This window comes from Nelusetta ayraudi, unplaced genomic scaffold (assembly GCF_046127955.1).
Source record: "Nelusetta ayraudi isolate G7.1 ecotype Tasmania unplaced genomic scaffold, CSIRO-AGI_Nayr_v1 ptg000078l, whole genome shotgun sequence".
Lineage (NCBI taxonomy): Eukaryota > Metazoa > Chordata > Actinopteri > Tetraodontiformes > Monacanthidae > Nelusetta > Nelusetta ayraudi.
The window spans coordinates 507,954-534,467 of record NW_027466128.1 but is presented as its reverse complement, the minus strand read 5'-3'; the positions used below and the strand labels follow the sequence as shown (position 1 = coordinate 534,467).

The window sequence follows — 26,514 nt, the reverse complement described above, 5'->3', positions numbered from 1 at the left end:
ATCATGGGCATATAGTTTATAATCAAATGGTAGATCCTTTGGACAGAAAGCTAAGAACCATAGTTATAATGTCATATCATCTCATGACCACTGTTTTGTGTTGATTTAAAAGGACGTCTGTACTAATAAGCTTGTGGAATTGTGGACTCGCCCTGGCGTTTTAAATCTGATGGCTGAAATTATTTTGGCTCTCTGTGTCAAAAAAAAAAACAGGAAGGGTGACAAGAAATAATTTGCAGGTGAAGTAATTGTAATTAACACGCTTGCCCTTTTGATCCTCATATTGTAACATTTTTTTCAATAGACAGTGACTGCACTGTTTGTCAAAGCCTTGTTGCAAAGGTATTATTGTACCATGAGGTTTTCATTTTTTTACGTCCCTATCATTTACTATTTTACTCCACCCTCTGTATTTTTTTGCTCCATTTATTCACCTTCACCCCTCTTTGACTCGGTTCAACTCCCAACATTTCCATGCCCGTCTCCACTCCTTCGCTCCCACTGCATGTGTCCCGATATCCCACCAGTGTCTGAGGAACAGGTGTTGACAGGGAGCTGGCATCTTGTCAGGCCAACTACGCAACACTGTGTGTTTGCCCTGCGCTCAGGAGGACACTGGAGGCCAATGCAAGTCCATTACATCATCCCTAGCATCACTGATTGGACTCAGGACTGGGGTTGAAGTGTGCTCGGGAGCGGATGGCTTGGCCCGGCCCATATGCCTTCAATGCAAGAGCAGATGTGAAGCGCAGACCCTCAGCTCTCACACCACTTATTTTGTCTCTCTGCCCCTCAAGCAGACCATATTACCGCAGTTCCTGCTCGCAGATAGCTGGTTGGACAAGTTTAATGGAAGGTAACTGGCACGCTCAAATGGTTTAGTGGATGAGTTTTACTTCAAATAGCCTCCGGCATATGTCAAGGAGGACGTGGAGGAGACGTGAATTAGCAGCAGATGATGCAAAAATAAAATCCAGGCTTTGGGGACATGCTATCATTAACAAACCAACCAAATAGACCAAATTTATTAAAGAATGGTTGGCCCACATTGACAGGGGGAATTTTGGGGTCAGGCCAGGTTCAGCCAAAATACTTTGGCCCAATGATGTTAGCCATCGGGCTGGCTTACGTTGCTTGAAAACAAAGCGGAGTAGTTTCTCTCAAGATCTGATGTTAACCAGATTGCTGTCAAGATCACTCAATATGTGAGCCTCCTTGAGCCTTCGTCCTTCTGTCAAAAATCACTTCAGGAAACAACCTGTTTGGTCAGGATGTGGATTCAAAACAGAAATACATGGTCTCCTAAACTCCTAAATGCAAAGGAACCACACATTTCAATTATAATTTGGTTTGCTTCTTTACTAATGACTACCAATGACAATTACCATTAATGATGAACAACATTTGCGAGAGAATTGTTAATGGTCCCCCTACTGTTCTGTTTCAGCACAAGCATGTGTTAGGGAGCAGGTGGGAGAGGCTCTGCGTGCCCTGCCAGTAATTTGTTGGAACTAAACCACACCCCCACTAACCTCATGCCCAGACCTCATTTCAGGCATTCAGATCAGCCAGGGCCCTGATCCTGATGATTGCGTAATGTTGCACCTCCAGCTGCGGTAACGGTCAATCCTTGCCCCTGTGTGGCCATGTCAAGACGAGACCTGTTTATTTTCCCTGTCTTTTCTCACTGTCTCAGGTTAACTAAGGTAAAGCAGGGATGGGGCGCACCAAAGGAGGTGTGCAAATAAAGGCAGGATGGAATTGAATTGGGGGAAAAAAACGGAGATTGGTGTTTTTAAAAAAAAAAATGGATGACTGGATGACACTGCGAAGAAAGAGGAGCAATGTGTCAAAGTAAATGAAAAGTAGATTAAAAAAAGCAAAGGATACGATGCAATAGAGTTGAAGCAGCAGGGGTCGACTCACATCTCCTCAACAGTGTGCCTGTAAGCTTTGCCAGATCAGTCCAAACACAGCCAATCAGCTCCCGAGGTCTCTGGCAGCTATTTCCTGGAGAGGGATTACCGACCCCTCCTATTGGGCGGGACAAGGCCTCCCGGTATGAATTCATCAGCCTCACGGCCTACGAGATGTGGGAAGCAGGTTAATAGACACTCATCAGACATCTGCCGCTGGGTTACAGTCCAATAATCTTCTCCCTGGATCTGTTGCCAGCAATTGATGATCACTTTTTCCCCCTCCTAAACCCTCTAGCTGCCCCCTCTCACTCTCCTCCTCTCAGCCTCCCCTCCTCTCTGTTCCATGCAACCTCCCTCCTGAGTGCGCTGCTATTAAGTTGAGGCAAAGTGCACGACGAGGCAGCCTTCTGCAATCGGGAGGGCCACGTTCGGTGTATTCTGGTGACAGATTTGAGAGGCCAGCGGTGGTTCAGTGTGGTTGTGTGATGAAAAGTCAGCTGTCAAACAAGAGCCAAGAGTAATCCCCTCCCTGTCTAAAGAATATTGCCTACATCCTCCTGGCTTCAAACCACGTTGTACCCACACTGCCAATGGGCGCCGACAACCACTGGCAATGGGTTCCCCTGCTGTCTTTTTCATTCTCTGATGCTCCAGTAGTGTCTCTCTTCCACTTTTTGGAAGTTCATTTGGAAAGTCACATTTGCTTTAAGAACATTTAATGCCACAGACCTTTTTCGTTATTCATTAGTGCCTCTTTTTTTCTCAGTTTTATTACCCTCTGTTTCTTTATAAAACTATTGTACAACACACTCATTTGCCTATAATGTGTATTAGTTTCTTTATCTAGATCAGATCGACATTGAAATCTTTATATGCTGATACATTTACAGTGTTACTATTAAAGTCAAGGTAAATGATGGCACAGCACTCACCGCTCACTCCAGTGAAAGTCACATGGCTCCTCTCTTATTGACTGTTTTCTCAACCGGGTTCAGAGGGCAAGTAGCGAGTGAAGCTCCCTCTCAGCCAGGTTATTTATGACTTTTCTTCCCCAAAGTTATTTTTCTTTCTGTGATTGCCAGCGGTGTGTTAAACCCAACGTGTCAGGAGATTACTCAGCTGGCTGTCAAGTGCACATGGTCAATTTGCCATGATGAGAGGAAGTGGATCGCGCAACCTCTGGAATCCCTCAGTGGAATCTCTTGGGGGAAGCCCTCACACATACACACGTACACACGTACACACATACACACAGACACACGCACCAACCAACGGCACCAATGTGGTAGTCATTTTGGCCGCCAAAATCGAATGGAGGTTCAATCGTTTCCACATTTCTTAAGATAACATTATGAGAGGCGGGGAGATCGGAGGGCCGGGTCAATCACACACGTACTGTTTGGTAAAGTTCCTCTGGAAGGAAGGAATAATGGGGTCATTGGATGAAAGGTGAGACATGTGGAAGAGGTGTTCCTGGGTTCAACTGTAGGACAGTGCCACCAGTTTCTAACTTCACACATGCACACTTCTCCACTGTCAAAGGCAGCCTTTTACAGATGCCCTACGGCCACTCCTCACAGCAATTAACACAATTGGACCTAACAACTTTGGGAATTACTAGAAAAACACAAGAGATGGGGTCAGTTTGAAAAAAAAAAAAAAATCCTAACCTGTAGCATACCAAGCACATGTTGGAGCATTTAGGGATCTGTCCTTTGAAAACATTCCCTCTGGCCGAGTGATGTGAATGCAAATGGGGCGTATGTTGCAGATTTGCAGCTATCTTTGAGCGATTCATTTGCTTCTGAAGATTCCTGATGCGTGAGAGGGGAGTGGCCACGCGCTCAAGAAGTGATTCATATGCTTTTGTTCAGGGGATCAGTGTCGGACAGGGGCGCGCTGAATGCAAGCTGGTACCCACGCCTGGGGGTCTCAGCCAGAACATGGGGCTGCAAATGGGCAAAGGGGCGTTCCCCGCGTTCACACTTGAGCTCTGCCCAGCCATGCTGAACCCCTTTGGCCTTCATTTCGTCCCCAGGCCATCAGCTCATTGCCCCCAACAATGGAGTAATGAAATAGGGACTATTATGGTCGCTATGGCTTGTACTTGGGCTAATGGAGTTCAGAGCCCCACCGCTAACTATCGAGAAAAAAAAAAAAAAAAATAGGCAAGAGCAATTGAGACACAATAAATTCTAAATGGTTGCGCCTGGAGAACAATGGTTTTAAAATTCAAATATGTTCTTCATTTTGTCTGCGACCTATCACTCAGTCAAACTTAATATGCTCTGTGGGACTGAGCCTTATGCGTAGTCGAGTAACGACTCTGTGTAAAACGGTGAATATGGATAGTGCGTGCACAGTGTTGTCCTCTGGCAAAGTTTGCAAAGTTCAAAAGTGAGTTAGCAGACTCGGGTGTTTGCGAACGCTTGCCAACAAAACAAGTTTCCTGTAATCTCTGTCGAAAGGCCTCTGTGAGCCCTTAATTAGGGACATTTTTGCAACGGGTTGCCTTCTGATCTTCGCCGAGAAGTAAAATTCCAAAAGTCAACATTCAGCTTGGCAAACAGTAGCTGCAGAAATCTCTGAGCCAAAGGGGTTTCTGAGCTCCATCCTCAACATATTCGAGGCTTCTGTCACATTCCATGTTGAGCCTGGCCTCTGCCTCGGCCACACGTTTTGCCACCCTCTAAACTTCTGATGCCAGGAGCAGCTTCCGCTGACTTCTGACATCAGCCATCTTGAAACACTAAGCACGGCGCTGCTGCCTTCTCTCAAATTTCAACCTTTTTCCCAGTTTTGCAGTTTCGGCCACATTCTCTGTTTCATTTCCGTTCCCCCAGCTGTGTTCCTCCTCAGCGATCTGGCTTACAGCTGAAGCTGATTCAGGCATGGAGGGGATCAGATGATTTTAGCCGGAAAAACTGCATTCTTTTTGCATTTTGCTTTCAACCCCCACTATTATCCAGTTCCTGCTTTTTACAGTTACACCACCGAAGGACAGGGATGGAGGGCAGTGTTTCAAACCAATGTTTTTTTTTATTTTTTTTTCTCAACAAAGACCGAAACTTCTTTCCTCCGCTTTCCCCCCTCACTATCAAACACAATGCGCCTTTGCCATCAATAAAGTGAACATAATGAAGTAAAGTGAACATGTGTCGCACATAATGAGAGTGGCCGGTATTATTATGTTTTGTGGTGTGTGGAACAGGGCTGAGGTGAATACTATGGGTGTATCCCCGAGGGGGTTTCCCAAGAGGTTCCAGGGTGATCCAGAATGGGCGATGGGCGTTTCTCCTCGTTCACACTTGATCTCTGCCCAGCCATGCTGAACCTCTCGGCCTTCCTCTCCTCTCAGGGCCATCATCTCTGCCGCTGGCCGTGCAAGCCGACTAATGGAGTGGGAAAATTAGGGGTCGTGGCTGCTAATGTGGATCCAACAGATACCCGGCCCACCTTTACCTATTGGTATGCCCAAGTAACCAGGGACAGTGTTGGTAAGGTGACAATGAGGGTCTCTACACTAGTTTTACTGACGTCTCTGCATAAAAAAAAAAAAAAAATGTATTTTCACATGCAAAAATGAAAATGCTGCTGAATCGCCAATAAAATGAGACAATATGACATTTCACATCCCGATGCCATTTTAATTAAATTAATTGTAATATGTAGCATTTTTGTTTTGACTTGTCTTCTTGATCTAAAAGAAGAAAAACACCACTTTCCTTCCCCCCCAGTATATATCTTCCTGGTCAGTAACTAAAGGGGGAAGGCCATTATTCCAGATAGAGGTGTTAGCCAAGGTGGCTCGACCTGTATTGATCGCCTGCGAGAGGATGCTGAGCGGGGGAGAAGGACTATTTGCTTTAAAGTTCAATGGCTTTCCACTGCTGTTAGTGTTGCAGCCACAGGAGCAATCAATATCTGGACAGGGACCCATGTCATGAGACATGCTCCCCATTTAGAAACATCATAATAGCATGCTGTACTGTTACCCCAAAGCTAGAGCCCGGGCTCAGACTCCCCCCCCCCCCCACCCGCTCCCCGCTTCCCTCTTTTACCTCTCTGCCTCGCCGCCTCGCCTGTCATGTTTCCCCTTTGCACCTTACAAGCTGCTTTCTTATTCAACACTGTAGGCGAGTTCTTAGCACGGCGCGGCTGAAATCAGTGTGAATTGTAATTGTAGATGATACACATGGCTGGGAGGGGAGAGATAGAGAGAAAACACAGAGCCGAATGAAAGGCAAACAGTCATTTGCGGCAAAGGTAGGTGTCACACTCAAATAACTGATTATGTAAAGAGGGAAGCGAAGGTGTTCGGTGCCGTGCATGTGTATGTGTATGTGTTTGTGCTTCTGCTTGTTTGCCTATGAAACAAACAAACAAACAAAAACATATATATATATATATATATATATATATATATATATTTATATATAAATATAATAAAATTGGTTCGCTGCATTTCTTGGCTTCGGTTCAAGTGCTAAAGGGGGGGAGAGAAAGGGTGCGATTGTTTCTAGTTCAAGGTGTGTAATGCACAGAGGCGTACATGCATAATGGGGTATTGTCAGGGGGTTAGTGTGAAGATATTAATGTCCTGGTTCGGCGACGCTATTTGGTGCAGTGTTGCTCCCTGAAGGGAACGGTGGGAGCGGAGGCGCTCTAACTACTCGACCCCACTACGCCCTCCCCCGCCCTCCCTACCTCCTACCCCCCCCCCCCCAGCTCCACCACCACCCTCTCCCCTCAAAGGCCCAGTCTAGAGGTCACTCTGTTTAGCGCACGAGGCAAACTGCATTTTTTTTTTTGTTGCCAAGCTGGACCCAAATCCTTTTCTTTCTTTTGCTCTTTCCCTCCTTTTTTGTCCGAGACTGTCTTTTCTTCTCCTCCCACTCCTTCCGCCCAGCCCTCCCTCTCCTCCCCTCCTCACCCCCCACACCGAACCTGTTTATGTTTGAACATTTTCACTCACCGTTTGAACTCGTCTCATCGATTTCTGCCCGGCAAGAGGTTGCGAGGCAGTTCTTTAAAAGGGGGGCTTGAAATCGACCATCTAAATATTTGGCTAAGGGGTCACCGAGATCGCGCCAGGGCCGCGCAAGACATACAGGCGCGGCGCGCTAAGCATGGGAGGAAGGGGGAAGTGGCCAGGCGTCTCTGACAGGAAGGGGCTCTGCACCAGGAGGACTCAGACAGAGGGGAGGGAAGCAGGTTTGCTCTCATTGTGCAGTTTTCCTCAGATCCACTAGAGGGTGCTGCTGGACAATCCATTCTAAAGCTCCAGGAACACAGGAAACTTCCATAATGCCACTTATTTCAGTTAAAGAACTTTACATATATACGTTCACATTTAGACAACCTCCACTGTCATCCTTTTTTTGGGCCACAGTTTCTTAACTAACTTTCAATCCATAAATCTAAATAGAATTTCCCCTTCTCTCAGTACCGTCATTGTGGAATTGTGACAGTAATTGCACACAGAGTCGTCGGTGACATCAACCAAAAATGACTTCACTTTTCCACTTCCATTTTCAACCCAATCGTTTTGTCTTTGCAAAAAAAAAAAAAAAAAAAAAGGCATTTCAGTGATAGATCTTGTTAGAGAGGGGTCTTGCCCGACGCAAGTACGAAATGTAAAGTAATGAATCTATTGGAATGCCTATTAAAATCACAATTCACAACCGACTGGAAAAGTGAGTGGCAGTGTCCCAGAGTATTACCTGCTGCACTCTTCCTCGTTTCGCCCACTTAATATTATTATTTTTTTTTTTACCCCATTTCCTTTATGCCACTGAGAGTTCTCTCCAGTCCCTCTCTGCATCTCACCATCACGGAGGTCCATCCTAAATTACAACATTAGGATGTAGAGATGACAACATTTGCACTACAGTCCTCTCCCATTATGCCCATGGTAACAATAGCCCAAGGGCACGCCACAGAGGGGCTCTTGTACATCTCCTTGGGATCCTTTATGCTTAAATGAATAATGCATACAAATAGTCACTGTACATCAGTTATTAGCCAAGCATGAGATTATGATTGGTATATTTTGATTTGCCGTCCATTCACCACCACGGCTAAATGTTTCCTGTCTGGTCAAATGAAACGCACTAAAAGTTGCATTTGTTTCAAATAAATAAATAAACAATAATAAAAAAAAAGATTATCATCCAAAACATTCCAGGGACAGATAGCATTACAATGACACAGCTCTATAATCTACTTGTTATTGGGAGTTGTTTAAATAATGGTAATTACTGATCTTCTTACAATGCATTTTCCCCCATTAACAAGCTGTGTTCTTCCCCCTCTCTTCCTCACTGTCTTCTTCTTTCCATTTTTTTTTTTGCACTACACTCGCATGCTGCCGTTGTGCTCATAATCGCGGTGTCTGTTGTCATGGTGTTCAGAGCCCATGCCAGATGTCATAGTTAACTTTGAGGGTGAGAGAGGGAATCATGCTGGAGGCTATTTTGTTGTCAGTGATTTAGATGAAACACAGAGATGCTAAAATGTTGGATTTGCCTCACAAAGCTTACAGGTTTTTTTTTTCTCTCCCGCTTTTTCCCCCTTTATTTTTTGAAAGAGATGGTACATTTACTTTGAGGCTGCACGGCCCTTTTACACCGTTAAAAACTGGAGATTTGAAAAGCACTGTTTGAAAGCGGCATTAACATTTTGTTATCATAGTAGAATTCAAAGTACGCATGATGAGAAAGTGTTCTTTTAATGTCATTCCAATTATTTTAATTTTCAAATTCCTAAAAGTCTGAGGTACAAATTGATTTACAAAACGTGAAAATGCATTGTCTGATTTTTCTAGGCATGTTTTCAGTCAACATGTCGGTGTGTTTACTCTCTCGGAGACTCTAAGCGAGGCTCTCTGCTAATTCAAATAGTTTATCTTCTCTTTCCATTACTGACTACGATTTTTGTACTCTCTGAACCTTGAACTCATCTGAACTCGTTAAATGCATCTGACAATATTTTGATGCATGGTTAAATTCCTTTTACTATGAAACCTCAATGAATCTCATTTATTGCATTACAAACTTTCACTTTTCAAAGAAGAAAACCAAAAAAATAAAAATCTGGAATTGATTAATGTTCTTGCTGAATGCTACTGTATTCTGATGTGCATTACAGGACTTTTTTTCCATAAACATCCTAATACTGATCACTCATAGGAAAGTACTTTTCTAACACAAAGAACAGTGGCTCCGAAGTTTAACCAATCACAATTCTGAATTGATGATTTTGAGGACAATACATTTTTTGAATCAATAATTGGGTGACAGAAATAACTACATTACCGTATTTGCTTTTTTCAATAATTAGAAGAATGATTAATTAAAAGATGAAAAAAGACCATAAGTATAGTTGTTGGTGTGTCAATTTTTTTTTTTATGATTATATGAATATGTATGTTTTGGAGTTACTGTACAGAGTAAAGCAGTGCTGAATAAATTAGACTCTAACATTTCACATTTAGGCAATAATTCATCAACAAACATTTATTGGTTTAATTTATGGAAAAGCAATTTTCACTACCAGCAGTGTGGTAAACATCGTTAATCAAAATACATTATTATAATGAAGCTGTTTTAAAATGTTTATTAAAGGAAATAAAAAAAGGGGGTTGCCCTTGCTTTGTGCATCTTTACATTGTTGCCATAATTCATGGCTAAGCCGGAGATTTTCCTTTGCCAGTGCAGATCGGGAGACTGTGCCAGAGAGGTAAAACAAAAAAAACCAACAGAAAAAATAGCAGGACTGTTGATGAAAACAATAGATTAAGTGACGCGTGGGGTGGAATACCGCAGGAGCAGCCTTGTGCACACACACACACACACACACATACACACACACACACTCTGCTTGAAGCAACCCCAGAGTGGACTGCCTATTATATCCATCGATGAGCATGTGCTCAGTAGTGAAGTTGACGCTCATTGGACAGCGGGCGGCTTTTGGAATTTGCCATTTGATGTTGAACGCTGCAAAGCTTCGCACCTGCACCTGCATATGCTTGTTTTTTTCTCCATCAGTCGAGATCATAGCAGCAACACTGTTGCAATTGTGCAACCACGACTGCTTGACGTGCAGATATCTGATTCAACACCAGTCAGCGACTGGGCAGCTTAGCCAGTGACACAGCGACTCGCTGAGTTTGCCTAATGGTTGACTCTGCATGCAGACTTGCACCACAAAGTAGAAGGAGTCAAGCCCGCCCACTTTAATCTGCTTTATTAGGCGATGGTTTCCCCTTCCCTTTTGCTCTCTCTCTCTCTCTCTCTCTCTCTCTCTCTCTCTCCCTCTCTCTCTGTGGGAACAGGGATGAGAGATCGCCCGCCCTCGCACCCCCGCCCCATCCTCTGGTGCCATTTGTTAATGAAGGCCAAAGTGTTAGATGATAAATATGGTTGAAGAGAAATGGCACATGTAAGTGATCTCATTTAGCAGCATTACATTTGAATTTATTGGGGTACTTAGAGGGGACAGAGGGGCCGTGACTCTGAGGGAGAAGGGAAGGGTGCACATGACTGACTGATTATAGACAGCAAGGTACAGCAACTAAGTGACCTAAAGACACACAGTGCAAGCAGGGATGTCGGGGTGTTTGTGTGGCTTTGCCTAGCGTGGGATTGTGCACAGGACGATACTGACATAATGCCGTGCAAGGCATTATAAAGTAAAAAGCACTTTAATTTTCAGTAAAATATGATACCATAGCTGTGTGCTTTTTTTTTTTTTTCTTTTAGTTTTATGGCTGTATGACACATTGTTCCCGTCATAAAGCACTGTTGGGGTGCAGCACCGGTAAAACATGAGCCTTTACAAACAGAAACAACAAACACATGTTTATTAAATAGGCATTGATTTGTGTAGGGATGCGTTCGGGGAGCAGCTTCTACTTGGTTCGAGACTCTTTCTTCCTTTTTCTCCTCTGTATAATCCTCACATCATAGAAAAACAGCTTTTGCTGGAGCAAGTTGCCCGCCTGCACGGTTCACGGTTAATTTATGTTGGGTTTTGTGACTGTAACTGCAGCCACATTGTGCCGCCGACGATTCAAAAAGAGTCCTGCGGTATTGGTAAACACTGGCAGAGTGAGACGCGATGAAAGAGCGGCGATACCTCCGACTGCTCCACACAGTTTGGATTGGCGAAGACGAACAATATATTCAATCCATTTCTTGGCCCCGCATGCATTTAGTAAATACTGCGCGTGGTTGGTGAGAGCGATGTTGACAGAAAATCAAAAGCAATGTTGCAGCGGCGTCCCATAATGGAGACTTAGCTCTACTTTACACTCCTCTTACAAAGATCTACGATTTGAAAACGATCAATCCCTTCATGAGAGCTTGTTATTTTCCCCTATAATAAAGGCGAAGGCTTTTCATCATTCCGCCATGGCGCTGATTGTGTTCACGCCGGAGATGCAAGCATTCAGGAGTGGGAGTGCAACATACTTTGAATTTAAAAAGTGAATATCAAGAGTTTTTTTTATGATCATTATACATGAGAGCACAAATCTTTCTTTTGCCCCCCCCTCACTTTTCCTCCAGAAATGTTGTGGTCACCTGTAGGGAGACGCTGTGTGGTGCGGGAGCAGAACGTGCACACTTTTTAACCTTTAATCCTAACTCTTTACACTTAAAGCGACTCTCTCTCGTTCAGCAAACGTCCCCCAGTGTTTCCTCAACCTGCCCAATTTTTCAGTCCGTCTCGGCGCGATGCCGCCTCTGTAATCTGACATTACGCAGAAACATCTGGAGCGTCTGCGGAACCAGGTGTTGTTATCGCAATTAAGCTCCCGCTGTAAACGGTTAATGTTTTGACTCGGTGCAGACCAGTGGACGGGGGGCGGGGAGGGGGGGGGGGGGGGTTGGGGGTTGGGTTAGGAGGAGGAGGGGTGGGCTGTCATCTCGCCGAGGGCCCAGCAGACGCCGGAGGACCTCGTGTGTCTCCTCGTCCGGGGGCCTCCTCGCCTGTGGCGCCGTCTCTTATTAGGCGGCGGCTACATTTCTTTTCACAAATGACCGTTTAACCGTCTTTTCCGCACCCTGACGCCTCGCCTGTTATTACTGCCATTGTCTCGCTTTCCGCCGCATACATGCGCGAGGCTGGGCCCTTTAATATGCGGAGAGCTTTTCCTAGGCTCTCCTACGGGCACACTGGGTCTGTGTTTACTCCTCAGTCAGAATGCCTCCTTTCCACAAGTTTGACATGCCTTTTTGTTGCCACCGTAAGCCCTCCCTTAAAATATATATTTCTGCTTTTGGCCTGGATGTTTTTTTCTTTTTTTTTTTTTATCTCTGTGGTTTAGAGCCTGTTGCCCCCAGGGCCAGATTTAAATGTGTGTGGGTCTTCAAGGATTTCTCTGCAGAAAAGCCGTTTGGATTGCAGCCTCACCGCCATACAAGTGCGACCGAATTGTGTCATTTCAGGTTTTTGAGCCATCATTGGAACCAAAGGAAAGTCCAAAAGAGAGGCAAAAAACACAAGACAAAAGCTGATGAAAATGGACCAGATTGGATTATGTCAGACTTGGCATGTGCCTGGTTATGAGGGAAGTCTTCGTTCTGTCTTATCGCACTGTGCCTTACAGCTAAATGAATTAAAAAGAGAGAGAGAGAGGGAGGGAGGGAGGCACAGCTCTGCTGCTTGGAAAACAACAGCCAGATAGTAACTGTAAATACTGGCTTAAAGTGGTGTGGGCTCGGCTTGATTTTCTGTCACAAAACGGGAAGTGAGAGGAGGAGGGGAGATGTGTAGACTTTTTGATTTTACTAACTTTCAAAGCCCCTTTTCAGAGCATTTTTTTTTTTTACCTTTAGTTTAAACACTGTTTTGGCTCTAAACCACTTTTTTCAACCTCTTGACATGTCAAAGTGTTTTCTGTGCTGTCTACCCACCATTCCTTGAGACTGAGCAGCTCACAGCACCTGCCGCCACACTGTTTAAATTTCAGGCCCAAACAGTGTTCAGGTGCATCCCAGGGCTTTTCATCGCAATTAATTATAAATAAAATGCAAAAGCGATGCTTTAGTCTGAGTCTGTTTGGGTGCGGGAGCTCGTTAAACATTTTAAATATTGATGCGTTCTGTTTTGCTACTTTCGCTCTCATTTCCGCATCTCTTTCAATTAGTTCTGCTCAACCTTCACGTCTCCAGGAGCCAGAAGGCTGCCTGCTCCCGGCGTTCAACAGGTAATCAAGACTGATTATGAGCTGAACACAGCCTAATTGCATTAGATCGTCGAAGCAGACTGTAACAGCCGTAAACCGCGCAGGTTTCTCTCTCTCAAGAGAGAAAAAGGGCTTAAATTTCAGAGAGAGAAGTGTCTCCTTTATTAACTGGAAGAGTGAGGATTATGATTGAGGCCATTTCATTTATAGTGCAAACCTAAACATGATGTCTGGTTGGATGGTTATTAATTCATATTTTTAGTGGCCTGATTTACTTTTAATTCCAGAACAATTTAGATTTTCTTGTAAAAGTGTAAAAATTGTTGTTGTTCTTGTTGTTGGTGTGTGTTTATGTGTGCTAGTGTGTGTGTGGGACATGCCCAGCTCTCTCTGTTCTCCTTCTACATCAGCGTGGGGCCCCTTAAGTGTGCTGTGACACGTCCTGAAGCCCTTGTTTAGCACCTCTCGCTGTGTGTCCGGGGTGTGAACTGATACCTCGTGTCAGGCACAGCGTCGCGGACGGAGGGCGCTGGGTAGTCCAGGTCCACCCAGACGAGGAGGGAGGCGAGGAGTGAGGAGGTGGAAGTGAAGATGTGAAGATTGGTCCCGAGAAAGCAGGAAGTGCACCAGGGGAGACAGAAACCGAGATGGGAAGAAACGAAAATAAAGAGAATGAAAGAGAGATCCTGTGTGTGTGTGTGTGTGTGTGTGTGTGTGTGTGTGTGTGTGTGTGTGTGTGTGTGTGTGTGTGTGTGTGTGTGTGTGTGTGTGTGTGTGTGTGTGTGTGCTGTTTCATTTTTTTCCAATTTAGCACAGGAGGAAACTCTGTATTAGATGGTGGGGATCAATACAGCTGCTTTTCAGACATTTATTAGTGCAGGGCAACGTCGACGGTTACCACGTCCATCACCAGGAGTGGAAAGAAAACAACTGAATAAAATTGTGTTTTCCTCGGTCTCCACCTTATCGCCACTTGTCAGTTAATTACGCCTTAACACGTGCGCGCCGAAGAGTTCAGCAGGGAAACACTTTGATACGGCCCTCCCTTTGAACTGAACCAGGGAAAGAAATCACTTATTTCAACGCCGGTCATCATAGCCAGAGGGTACAGACCCCCGTGTCCGTCATCTCACGGTCAGCCTGCCGCCGCGTCATTACTAATGCAATCGGTCCCGCGATCTCAACCTCTCGAAAAAAATTACATAAAATAAGCATGTCGAAGGATCCGGTTTCAGGAGGTGGAAATGAGTCATCCTCGAAGGCCAGAACTCTTTCAGCCGGTGCTAGTAGCCCGGGGTGATGAAAGCTGAGCTACACGTGATCGTTTTGACCGCCACGACACGTGCTGCTCCGCTTTTTAGCACGGGTCATGCGCAGGGCTCCATAGCCAGGTCGCGGACACGCCACACGCTGGCGTGCGAGTGCGAAGGCCTCGCGGCGTGGATGGTGATTGTTGGAGGGCTGCTACATCTGGAGCATCGCAGCCTCATTTCGTGATTCCCCACTCTAACTCATGAAGGCTGCAGATCAAGGGCCAAACACACCTCCGTCCTTGCCTGAAAGAAATCTATGGCCTCAATCCGTCAACTGTGATTGGTCAACACCCTGACACGCAACATGGGATGTCTGGTAATTTAGAGGCGGCTCTAAATCCGGACGCCTAAATGTTTAAAAGTCCAAGCAAAGGAAGGCGTCGGCGAGATCTGAAGTTATGTCCTCCAAGGGAACTTTACAAAGATCCTCCCGCGGATTTATAGCCACTTACCTAGCAGCCGCAGTCGATATTCATAAACGGGGCTTCAAACAAAGCCCCCCCCGAACCCCCCCATCCGCCATCCACCATCCCAGCTTGTAAATAAATACAGATATGGCTCTTTTACAGACAGCAGCAATCTAAAATATTACCCCCCAGCATAATTTTACCACACGCATTAATATTTTACAGCACATTGTATTTTACCGCATTGAATCTTTAACTTTCACGGCCGACCCCAACGGTTTTATTCTACGGGAGCTGGCGTCATTATTAGCCAAGATGTATGGCGGGAACAGCAGGTGATTGGCTTGCTTTTGTGCTCTTAACCATTTTATTGGTAATATTTGTATGGAATCAATAGAACACAGCAACAATTTTTTTTTTTTTTTTTTTTGCCTCACTCAGGATATTGCTGCCGAAGTCAAATTACTTTGTAATACTCTCTTGACACTCAGAACGACATGACAGTTTTGCTGAGTTGCCTCAGTTTGGCCTTTGGGGTTGGGAAGAAAAAAAAAAAAGAACCCTCATAAAATGTACATACCCCTGCATGTGTAAGGGGATTTATTAAATTATTTCTGTGAAGTTTCAGCTCGTAAATGTACCGGCCACATTTATAAATTGCTCTTGTAATGATAAAACCTGCTTAAATGCAGTTTCATTTTTTTGTAGATGAGGTTTTTTTTTTTTAAGTGAGAAAACGCAACCTGTACGGTCGCTGCCGCATTATGATAGGAATTAAATCTTAACAGCTGCACATGTGTATTTTTCTCCAGCTATTTAAGTGGTTTTAGTGTCAAAACAAGTGTAATGAGTTGGCACAATAATTATCAGCCATTTTTTTCTTCCTCTCTCGGGCTAATTGCGGCCCTATATTAGAGTTAATACCACTGCTTTTGTATACCGTTTTACCCTTACCAAAATGTCTGCCCAGAAATTGCACAGCCAATAATTTAGATTTTTAATTTGGGCACGTCACCATTTTAATATCTCTCTATTAACCATACTTATGAGCTTTGTCAACCCTCAGCAGATGGGGGTCATTGATCAACTTCTGTGCTCTGAGTTGGTGTATGCGTGCGTGTCTGTGTGTTTTCCCTCCCCAGTGCAAGGAGCAATGTTTTTGGGCAAGTAATGTGGCCTCCAAGTGACACGCTTGAGTGGCGCATTAAGGAGAATTTATCTGTGTAGTAAAATCTTTGCGGGATGAATGATTTGTTTGTTTTATCTTTGCGACGCGCCAACTGTTTAATGGTATATCCATGATTAACTCGCTGGCTGTGCATCTAATCATGTACGTCGAGATCTCCAAGTTCTCCATCGTGTCGCTTCCACTCGCCTCCTTCTCCTGCCGCGCTGTCGTTTAGTCAAAGCGCTTTGTGAGATTCCCGACTTATCCGGGTGGGTGCGAACCTGATTCCACAGGCCCTTTGCTCGACTCGGGGAATCTCCCAGGCTATCGGAGGGGCTCCCTTGGGGCCCTGTTCCGCACGCCAAATTGATGTCTGCGGCTGGAAATGACACTTTCAGCAGGATTTGCCATTCTAAACCACCTCAAACCCATGTGATCTCAGCCATTCACTCTCAGAGGGATTGCCTTGAAATGCGCCATAGCTTCAAAAGCCAATGAGCATGGAGTGCTTGAATGAAAAGCTGATATCCTATCAAGGAAAAAAAAAAAGAAAAAAAAAGACGACGCTCTAAAATGCTGGCGCTGTAAAACAGTATTTCTTTGCTTCCTACAGAGCCTACAGAGAGTGAATACCAAGGTAGCTATTTTCATATGTCAGTGCTTGTCCGTCACTTGCTTTACGCCAAGCACGGACGCCATGTCAAGCTTAATGCGTTCTTTTCCGGGCTCTTGGTGATTTTTAAACACCTCCCATTTTAGGCGAGAGCACAGTGACCAGTGACACTGCTTAAGGACTAGTTATGATATAATTTGATGCTAGAGAGGTAAGGAGGGGTAAAAAAAAAAAAAAATGAAAAAAAGGTGTGACCGAGAATCCCTCCTTTGACTTATTTTCATCCCCGAAGCTTTTGGGGCCTGCACGTTTCTCCTAGGGGACTCTAGAGAGTGGCATAATGGATAAGGGCAAGGGTGTGAAAGGAGCACCTTAAGGCTCCTCATTCAACTCTCCCAATCTCTCCTGCACACACTCTTGAGCCGCGGAGGCCGTCTTTCTTTGCCGCGCTAGCATGGGAGCCCTGTAATAGGCTCTAATTGATAGGGAGGTGTTGGGGGTCTTTCTGTATGGGCTGAAGGGATGAGAGTGCGGTGGGTGGGTGTGGGGGCGTGGGTGGGGCGTAGGGAGGGCTTGATGAGAGAGGATTACACGCAGCCATGTAGGGTGGGCGCGGGGGAGGAGAGGCCGTGGAGTGGCCGAGGCCTCCGTCCGTAATGAGTCATTAATTTCCTCGCGGTTTTGTGACGGTTGGCTCATTACCGGGCTGCAGAGGAGCAGGAACAAAGCGGCGGGTAGGTAGGAGGTAAGCTTAAATAGTTGGGGCTCAACACTTCCCAACAAAAACCAGCGAGAGAACGCTGAATGGCACTTGGAACAGATGCAGTGGGGGGTGGAGGGTGGGGGGGAAGTGGCAGATGCAAATTGCAGGAGAGCAAGTCTCCCTTCAAGCACTTTCTCCCTCTCTCTCTTTTTATTTTGTCAGTCTGCAGCCTGAGAGTCTAATTAGTTAGCGAGGTGTTTTACTTCTGATAGGGCCGCGTCTCGTTATTGTCACAAAGAGGAGTCGTCGAAATGGGAGAAAAATGCATACGTTCCACTGTCCCTCGTGGAGGCTGCTCGCCGCGACGCTTTCATTGTTTATTTACCCCTATAGGAATCGAAAGGTGCGCAATATTTTCCTGCTGTAAAGTGGCGCCGTATATTGTTTAGGTGTAATAAAAAAAAAACAGTGCGGAGATGATGCCTGGAGGTAATTAATTATGATTTTAATTATATGTTTCTGCTCTTCTCCCTACAGGCAAAATGATTATGGACAAGTTGGCAGTGGTTCTAATGAAAACGCCGTCGTCCCGCGCTTTGTGCAGGGTGTCGGCCACGTGCTGACGGTCGCCTGCGGGGCGAACCACAATCTTGTCCTGACAGGTACGGGTGAAGTCCAATGCGAACCTCACAGTTTGAATCCACACACGTGGGCACGACAATGAAAGAGGAGTGTTCTTCTTTAACAAAAGATAATGAGAAAAAAATAAAAAATTTAAATCTCTTTCCATTTCTGTGGCATGAACAGACCAATGTGTAACATTTTCTCATTAAACAAACTTAAGAAAACAAGTCAAAAAACAACAACATATAAAAAATATAGTGCCACCACATCTTCATCAGCTCAGCATGTTGATCTACTCTGGTTTGGATGCTTTAACTCATCACAGCTGGCATCTAAAAAAATGTGAGATGAAGTGGGACAATACACAACAGGGATAAATTGTGCACTGTCCATAATATACTCACTGCCATTAGGCGCTCCATCTTTAAAACACAGGGAATAAATGCACCCACCTCTTCAACGAGATTTCCTCCCTCACGGATTCCACAAATCCGTGTTCCCCAGTCGACGGGCTGACGTCACTCCTAGCGAGCCGTCACCGTCTGCGTCAAAGTTCACCTGTTTTGCTCGGTTTTATGCAAATTCCCGAGCCCTCGAGTCCTCCATCAGCGCATCATCTGAGAGAGACAAGGAAGGGAGAGAGAGTTAGCGAGATGCGGGCCCTGGCTCCTGATCCATAACAGTCATTGCCTGTTACGTACATTTCAGAATTCATTCAGGCTATGAAGATAATCGAGGTAGTCGACAGTTTCCCCTGCAGCCCAATGGATTTATGATAGCACTGTCAAGAAAATGAGGCGAAATGACACAGTAGCTGACTTTAGCTGCAAATAATGTGATAGGCCGTACAGTGGTGCAGCAGCAGCTGCTGTCATTGCAGGTAATAGGCTATAAAGAAGCCTGATAGCAATACCTGTCATTTCTTAATGGCTGACTTCACTGAAGAGCTTTTGTGGCCTTTAACATGAAGATAATGGAAGATACAACAAATTTTACAGCTTTTGCGTTGCATCCATAATTTATCACCAGAGGCCCCATGCAGCAGCAGGAACAGTGGTGGCGGTGGCGGCGGCGGCAGCAGCCACGGCACAACAAGGACAACATGCTCCCGGAAGCGTGTGATAGAGAGATGCAAAGATGAGCTGCGGGGGGTTCGAGGCTCGTATTGAACTTTGAAATCAATAGAGGAGCTGTGCGGTATCAAAAACAAGGGGAAATATGAGCTCATAACTCAACCATATTCATACGGACTCCATTCACGCTCAGGGGATGACGGCTCGGTGCATTACATCGTAGTCTGTTAAATGTTCTGTGGGGGTATTTCTTAAACAGGTTATTAAACAGTTTAAAAAAGTATTTTTGATGCTCCTGCTTATTAACAAAATTAAAAGATTTCAATCCAATAATGGAATCATTAGATAATAGTGAATAAATAAATAAATATCTGCAATTTATAGCTAATCCGTCTGTCCTATTTTATTTTCTTATTTTGTCTCAGTAGGCCTGAGTTAACACTCATATTTCCAACAGCTGGTAAAATATATTTCATTCAAACATCATTTTAATAACTGGCCCATCAGTCATGATGTTTTAAACACAAGTTGTTTTCATTTTTAATGCATGTTGTCATGTTCAGTGTATGTAAACACTCACACAGTCCTCACTGATGTCCCTCAGGTGAAGGCCGGCTGTTCCAGTGGGGCTGTGGACAGGCCTGCGGTGCTGACGCAAAGAGGAACATCCAGTTTCCAGAAGAAGTGCCGCTACCAAGTTCTCCAGTGAGAGGCATCGCTGGAGGATGTCGTCATAGCCTGCTGCTCACAGGTTAGCCCCCGCCGCTTACTATTCATGGCACCTGGACCCGGCTAATGCGAGCCTAGCGCCGGCTAATTCCCTATTTACCGCCAAGGCAGAAACGGAACACATGCTGGAAAACATCACCACCGCAACTTTCAACGTAATGTAGGAGTAAATCTCTCGGCCGCGGCCCTCCCGCTGACTTGCGTGCTTGTCTGCGTGTGTGCGTGCGTGTCTCCGCGCCTTCGGCCGCGATGTCCATCCATCCTCATCATTCATTAGGAGCTCTCTCAGGGCGAGCGCAGCTAGGTAAACACGGGGGGTCGGGGCAGCGGCTGCTCTTTTCACCTCGGCGCCGACAACTTCAAAGTCACCTCTCCTCCGCGGGGCGAATGAATGCTCCCTGTCTGGCCCGGCTGATATATCGGCCCCTGTTGGTACCTTCTTACTGTAGCAAGGCTCCAACTGAGGCCCCATCATGGAGCCAGAGCAGCACCATTTGTTAGTTTTAGCTGCGTCTCCGACCTGGCTTTAATTCCAAAGAGGGGACGCATCAATCCTTTTAATAAAACGCTTTGCCGAGTCGTTCTCCTGTGTTGCTTTTTGCTGTCCATTATTAACCCCATTAAAAGCGTAATGCCGTTTAAGGCGACGCGCTCGGCGCGCTAAAAGTGGATCATTTGTTGCTGCGTTCTGTTTGAATTAACTCTCAATTTATGATCTAAATGATTAAACTAAAAGGAGTCACGACACTAAATTAAATCCCGGAGCGGCTCGCTTGTGTTTGGTGTACACACGTGCGTCCGTGCGCACGGGCGCGTCCGAGTGCGCACGGACACACGGGTGTAAGAGTCGACGCCGTGTGTTGCAATTGCTTCCTGCTAAATCGTGCAGTGTCCCTAGTTTGATCCCTAGCTCCATTCTGTCATAAGGGAACGGAAATATCCATCTTCAATCAGGCCTTAATGAATAGCCTGATGAGTGTTGGGCAGAACTGAATTACCAGATAGATTTAAAAAGCATGCAAGTGTGTGCGTGTGTGTGCGTGTGTGGCATGGGTGGTGGGAGGGGGTAGCTATATGGTCACTGGAACAGGACACACCGAAATTAATTCCCCATCCAAGTTCAAAAAAGAAAATTGGCTAATTCTGTCATGTAAGCCTCATGGAATCATCTTATCTATTGGTGTGAGTCCGCCTTTATTAGGGTCAAACCGAGGAGGAGGAGGAGAAGGACGCACGGGGGGGGGGGGGGGGTAGGGAGAACAAGTTGTAGCGCTGACGGTTGACGAGGTTTGAAAATGGGGGGTGGGGGGTGCGGGGAGCGAGACAAAGGCAATGTACGGGGGGGAAAAAAAGTGATCAGGCAGAAAAGAAAGATTGAGCTCAAAGAGAGCAAGAGAGTCGGCGACATGAGAGACAGCTTGCCTGGGCCGGAGCATATTGAGGGCAGCAGGTGGAAGAGTGGCACAGTTAATTAAAACGCCTGTCTTAATGTCTCAGCCCGTCACTCCAGGGAGAGAGAGAGAGAGAGAGAGAGAGAGAGAGAGAGAGAGAGAGAGAGAGAGAGAGAGAGAGAGAGAGAGAGAGAGAGAGAGAGAGAGAGAGAGAGAGAGAGAGAGAGAGAGAGAGAGAGAGAGAGAGAGAGAGAGAGAGAGAGAGAGAGAGAGAGAGAGAGAGAGAGAGAGAGAGAGAGAGAGAGAGAGAGAGAGAGAGATGCCAGGCTGGAGCTGGGCTGCACCCAACAAGCCTGCATCCAGACAGCAAAGCAGCCATCCAGCAGCCAACCCACCAGGCCACATGTCAGACAAGCCCTGACACTGTGCCCTTCACCCCCCATCATCCTTTGCGATAGACACATGCACACACTAACACACAAACACACTGCTGCTCCCACCCCTTTGTGTTACCCACGCAGCGAGTCCAAACAGCCCCCCCCACCCCCCTCTAATCGGATGCAGACCTCCCTATAAAGAACCCCTTCACTCTCTAGAAAAAGAACAAAAAAAAAAGCCCACACGTCTGATGTTACCGTTTTGCTCGGCAGCATCTGCAGCGTGCTTGTAGACTTCCAGCCTCGCAGCGTAATCTGTCTGCTTTTAATAATTCATCGAAAGCGGCGCAGGCTGTGCACTATGCACCGAGTGCTGAGGGTAATGGGGATGTTTTGATATTTCTATCATGGCCTGTCGGAGGCGGCGGGCGAATCAAACCGTTAAGGATCTGATAAGCAGCACTGTTCGGTGTCATAACAGCATCGGCTGTCATCGCCGCCTTCAGGTGGACCCCAACAAATCCATTGTGCTTCCGCGCGTCGCAGTCGGGCAACGGTGCCGCTGCGTGACAGTGATCCGCAAAGTAAAAAAAAAAATACATCAGGTTTTCACTCCGTGCTGTGGACTTGTTGACCACACTCATTTCAACACTTAGTTTTAGCTCATCCATCTTGCTAAACTCTAATAGGGCTCCCAAAACCATTGTGTTTTTTTTAGTTGTGCTGAACCCAGGAAGCAACTGGTGTAAGCAGGACAAAGAAGCAGAAGAAATAAAAGAACTGTGATCCAAGCTAATGCTAGGTTAGCATAGGCAGCAGCATTGTTATCAGACCGGGATGTTTTTTGTTTTCTTTTGGGTTTTTTTTAGGAGTGACAGCGAAAAGGAAGGACAGCTTTTCTTGGCAGACAACGTGTTTTTGCTGAAACACAGCTGCACTGCTTGAATATCTCTTTACTAGACTTGAGTTGCTCTAATGTAGCTCAGCTGGCAGCCACAACTCGGATTGGACGACTCCAACATGACAGAAGATTCATCCAATCGCCTTCCGAGTGGCCCTCGAATACAAACATTCTTTTCAAACAGGTCTTTTCCCAGATGGACATGTGAGATAAATGTAAAGGATTATAGAAACGGTCCATCTGGTGCGCAAGGTTAGCACGGGCTAACACTGAAACTACACTAAAGGTACTCACGCATTTGGTTCCGTGCATTTTTATTAAATACTCAAAACAAATTTACAGAGGACACATGGAGAGTCGCCCGGCATCTGCCCACGTGTGAGGTGGGCACAGTGTGTTAACCGCTGCTGTTTGACTAATACTTTATCAGGCCCCTTGCTGTATCACGCTGGACCGCCTCGTCCATTACCGGGCCACCGGTGTCTCGGCGAGCGTGAATCGGAGATTGTCAGGCTGAGTGACAGGCTGGAGATGGCAGATAATTCAAAGAAATTGGAAGTGTGAAATCTTTAAGGGCCACTTCTTAACACAGCAAATGCCAGGGTATCTTTCCATCAGCTGCTGCTCACACAAGCCACCACATTGTTAATGGCGGCCTGTCTGTCCATCAGGACTGCTTCAGGAGGGATTTAGACTTGTTTGGTGCCTTATCTCCCGCACTGCCTCCCACTCGCCGGACCTGCACAGGGCAAGAGAAACTGTGTGTGTGTGTGTGTGTGTGTGTGTGTGTGTGTGTGTGTGTGTGTGTGTGTGTGTGTGTGTGTGTGTGTGTGTGTGTGTGTGTGTGTGTGTTCCATGTGAGGGTCATAAATCTACCACTGCAGCCATACATACATGTATACTTTTTCCCCTTCTTTTTATTTACTTATTTATGGGTATTGATTTGTTTGATTAGCTGTCTGACTGTGCATCGGTTATCTATCCATGGTTACACAATCAGGGGCCCGATGTAATGGTGCTTGTAGCACTTGTTAATTTAGCTGTCAACACCACTGATTGACCTTAGATTGCAGCGGTGATCGCTCTTTGTCCTGGCGAGAATGTTTTTGTGTGCGCTGCCGAGAAGCTGGTGTTGAATATTGAATGAAATATTGAATTGAGCTATATAGAAATACGTATGGAGGAAATAGTTTCCATATTATGCTGTTGTTTCCAAAAGGATAAAAAATAAATAAATAATATTTTGTCCCTGACTCGGTAAAAAACAACAGCATAAAATATCAGTTTAGTTTTATTTGTAAAAGCCAATGTGTAACAAAGACAATCAGAGCCTCCGATTTTGGATCTTTTCTTAGTTAAGTCGCATTTGCCACACTAGATTTTCGCTACTTTTTATATTGTGAGGTAAGTTAAACAGCAGTCCCTTCTAATTTGTCACAATGTTTATTGTGATGAAATCATTCAGTTTTGACCCTGAAACTTCCCTTTGGCTATAGTTGTTTAGGCTGTCATGACATCATAAAATATGTGTTGCACTGAGTTGCCAAATGGACAAGTCTGAACACTCTGGTTGGAAAAAACAATGTTTGTATCAGTTTCAACAAAAAACATTTGTGTTGCTATCGACCTTAGAATGTGAAATATCTCTTTTGTTTTGTTTTGTTTTTGAGTGGATTCCGGATCCTGCAACAGTGCTGCAAATTCATTGCAACTGCTATTTTTTTTTTATCATTATTTTAATCTTTCTTTGGCAAATTATGTCCTTCAGTGACAATAGTGTTTCCATTTTACCCAGTCAAATCAAATCATTAAAGTGTGTCCAGTAAAAATTGTGTCGCTGTCCACTGGAGTCCACTGAAATGAGTGGCGAGCGGAGAAGACCCAAAAGAATCAATGTCCTTTATGACTATACATTTCATTAATATGCTGAGATCTGGGTCATTCCAATAGCCAAAATTACCCTAAGAGTAATTTGAAATAATAGTTAATTATTAGTTTTATAATGAGGCTTGTGATGAAGAAGTTAAAAGAGAAGTAAAAGAATTACAAGGTCCACTCTTGTATGAGAAAATAGAACTTTCACATAAGGTTTGGTGTGTGTGTGTGCATGTATGTGTGTATTGCTCACTTTTTGAACATTTCGAGTCGCACGCACGGCAAAAAAGGCAAAGGAAAGACGAGGAGGACAAGAAAAGAAAACAGCAAAAAAATAAATAAATAAAAAACTCCACATCTGCTGATCCTAAAAAGGGCCACGTCTCCGTCCTCTGTTTGTATGCACAGAGAAATAATGAGAGAAAATAGACAGGAAAGAGAGGGGGGGGCCCAGAGAGAGCAAAAATAAATAAACACAGAGGAAAAGAAAGAAATATGTCCCCCATTTTCCCCTTGTAGTGGTCTCAGTTCACTGCCGGAGCTCCCTGTCACAGGGAGGTGGTTCCCAGGCTGACACGTCTCAAGCTGTTCAAACACCCATTAGGATGTTTTCTTTCATGCACTCGACAAACACCGCAAGACGAGGGCGAGATGGACGGACAGATGAGAGGCGGGAAAATGGAGGGAGGGAGAAAAGACACAGCAGAAGGAGGAGAAAGTGGGGCGGCGGGGGTGTGTGGAAATTTATCAAGAAACGCGCGTGATATTTAATGATCCTTGTACGTAGAGAGGGAAGACCACACCGGCTCGTTCTCCTCCGCCAAATACCGATCCCCTAACTTAATTTCCTGCTCAATTGCTGTTCTATAGTGCATAGTACAGCGATACAGCCTGGCAATATAGGAAACAGATTGCCTGTGCGGCGGAGTGGATAAGGCTGGAGGTTTGTGCTGCTGGAGACCTGCAGTCTCCAGGGGGGTCTTGTCGGTGGGCTTCACAAAACCAACAAAGCCCGTCTCTCCCTGCGACTGGCAGCAGCTGGCAGGTAGATCTTCAAGCGCTGGAGGTGGGGATGTAGATCTGTGGGTGTGGTGTGTGTTTATGCCACTGTGTGTGTGTGTGTGTGTGTGTGTGTGTGTGTGTGTGTGTGTGTGTGTGTGTGTGTGTGTGTGTGTGTGTGTTTCTCTACAGTGTGTCCTACTCTATGCAGTGCAGAAAGTCTTGCTGCTCTTTGTAGTGGTGAGTCCCACACTCTTCCATCTTGTGTCTGCTCATGTGCTCTGACTCCAATCCACTCAAAAATGTAGGCCTGCGTGGACAGCAACCATCAATCAGCGCGCAGTACAGGGCAGCCACAGCTTCAGCTGTTCATATATATATATATATATATATATATATATATATATATATATGTTCACTCACACACATGTCCTTTCCCACCTTACATCACCAACACACAACATACACACAGCAACCATGTCCTTAAATTTTTTTTTTAATTCTTGATCGATCCAACTGTTTGTTTTTTTTCTTTTCTGACAAGCACAAATGTAGTAACACATACACAATACATGGCTGAACACAACCGCAATGTTAATTGCGCACAAGTTCTAGTATGTAGGACATGTGCTTACATCAGCTCAAAGTTGGAAGTCAGGGCACTTCTATTTCCGTAAATACTGTTGGTGCTATGCAATTTTTATACTGCATTTTTAGTCTTTTTGCAATCCGTTTTTGGCCAGCTGTCCCTGCTGGCCGAATGGTATAATGCAGGTTCTTGACACTTCCGCCTCCTTTTTGAATCGGGAAGCTCCGTCCATTTTATGTACACTCAACGCCCAGGACACGCTGGCATTTTTTCTGCCATGTTCCCGGCTTGTTTATCGTTGGATTTATGCGATCATGCTAACAAAGCCACCTGTTGTGGGAGACTTAGACATACTGCCCTCTGGTGGCACAGCTGCATGGTGGGCATGGTGGGTTCAGGATTCAAATCTTGAAGAGGCTATTGCGAATTCTCCGCTCTCCCTACAATCAAAAACATTGCTCTTCAGTTGCTGCAGAGAACCTTTTGAAATATAATGACATTGTTCTAAGTAATGGCCTTGTCCATTTTTTGAGAGTTTATAAAGTTAAGTAATGCATATGTAACACAGCAAGCAGTCAGAAAAAAGTTATAGTGACTGCAAATAATTGTCTGAGATGATCAGTGCCGCAATATATTTTT

The 26,514-nt window shown here is 45.3% G+C and overlaps 1 protein-coding gene across 4 annotated transcripts in view; it reads left to right on the top strand.

The window, feature by feature from the left end:
* Nucleotides 1–26,514, top strand: part of LOC142899910 (uncharacterized) — a 292,439-nt gene that overhangs the window by 93,179 nt on the left and 172,746 nt on the right. For all 4 annotated transcript variants that reach the window (XM_076043837.1, XM_076043836.1, XM_076043838.1 and 1 more), the window contains exons 6-7: nucleotides 17,855–17,979; nucleotides 19,619–19,765. In XM_076043837.1, coding sequence (XP_075899952.1) covers nucleotides 17,855–17,979; nucleotides 19,619–19,765 — 272 coding nt within the window. The remainder of the gene's footprint in view (nucleotides 1–17,854; nucleotides 17,980–19,618; nucleotides 19,766–26,514) is intronic.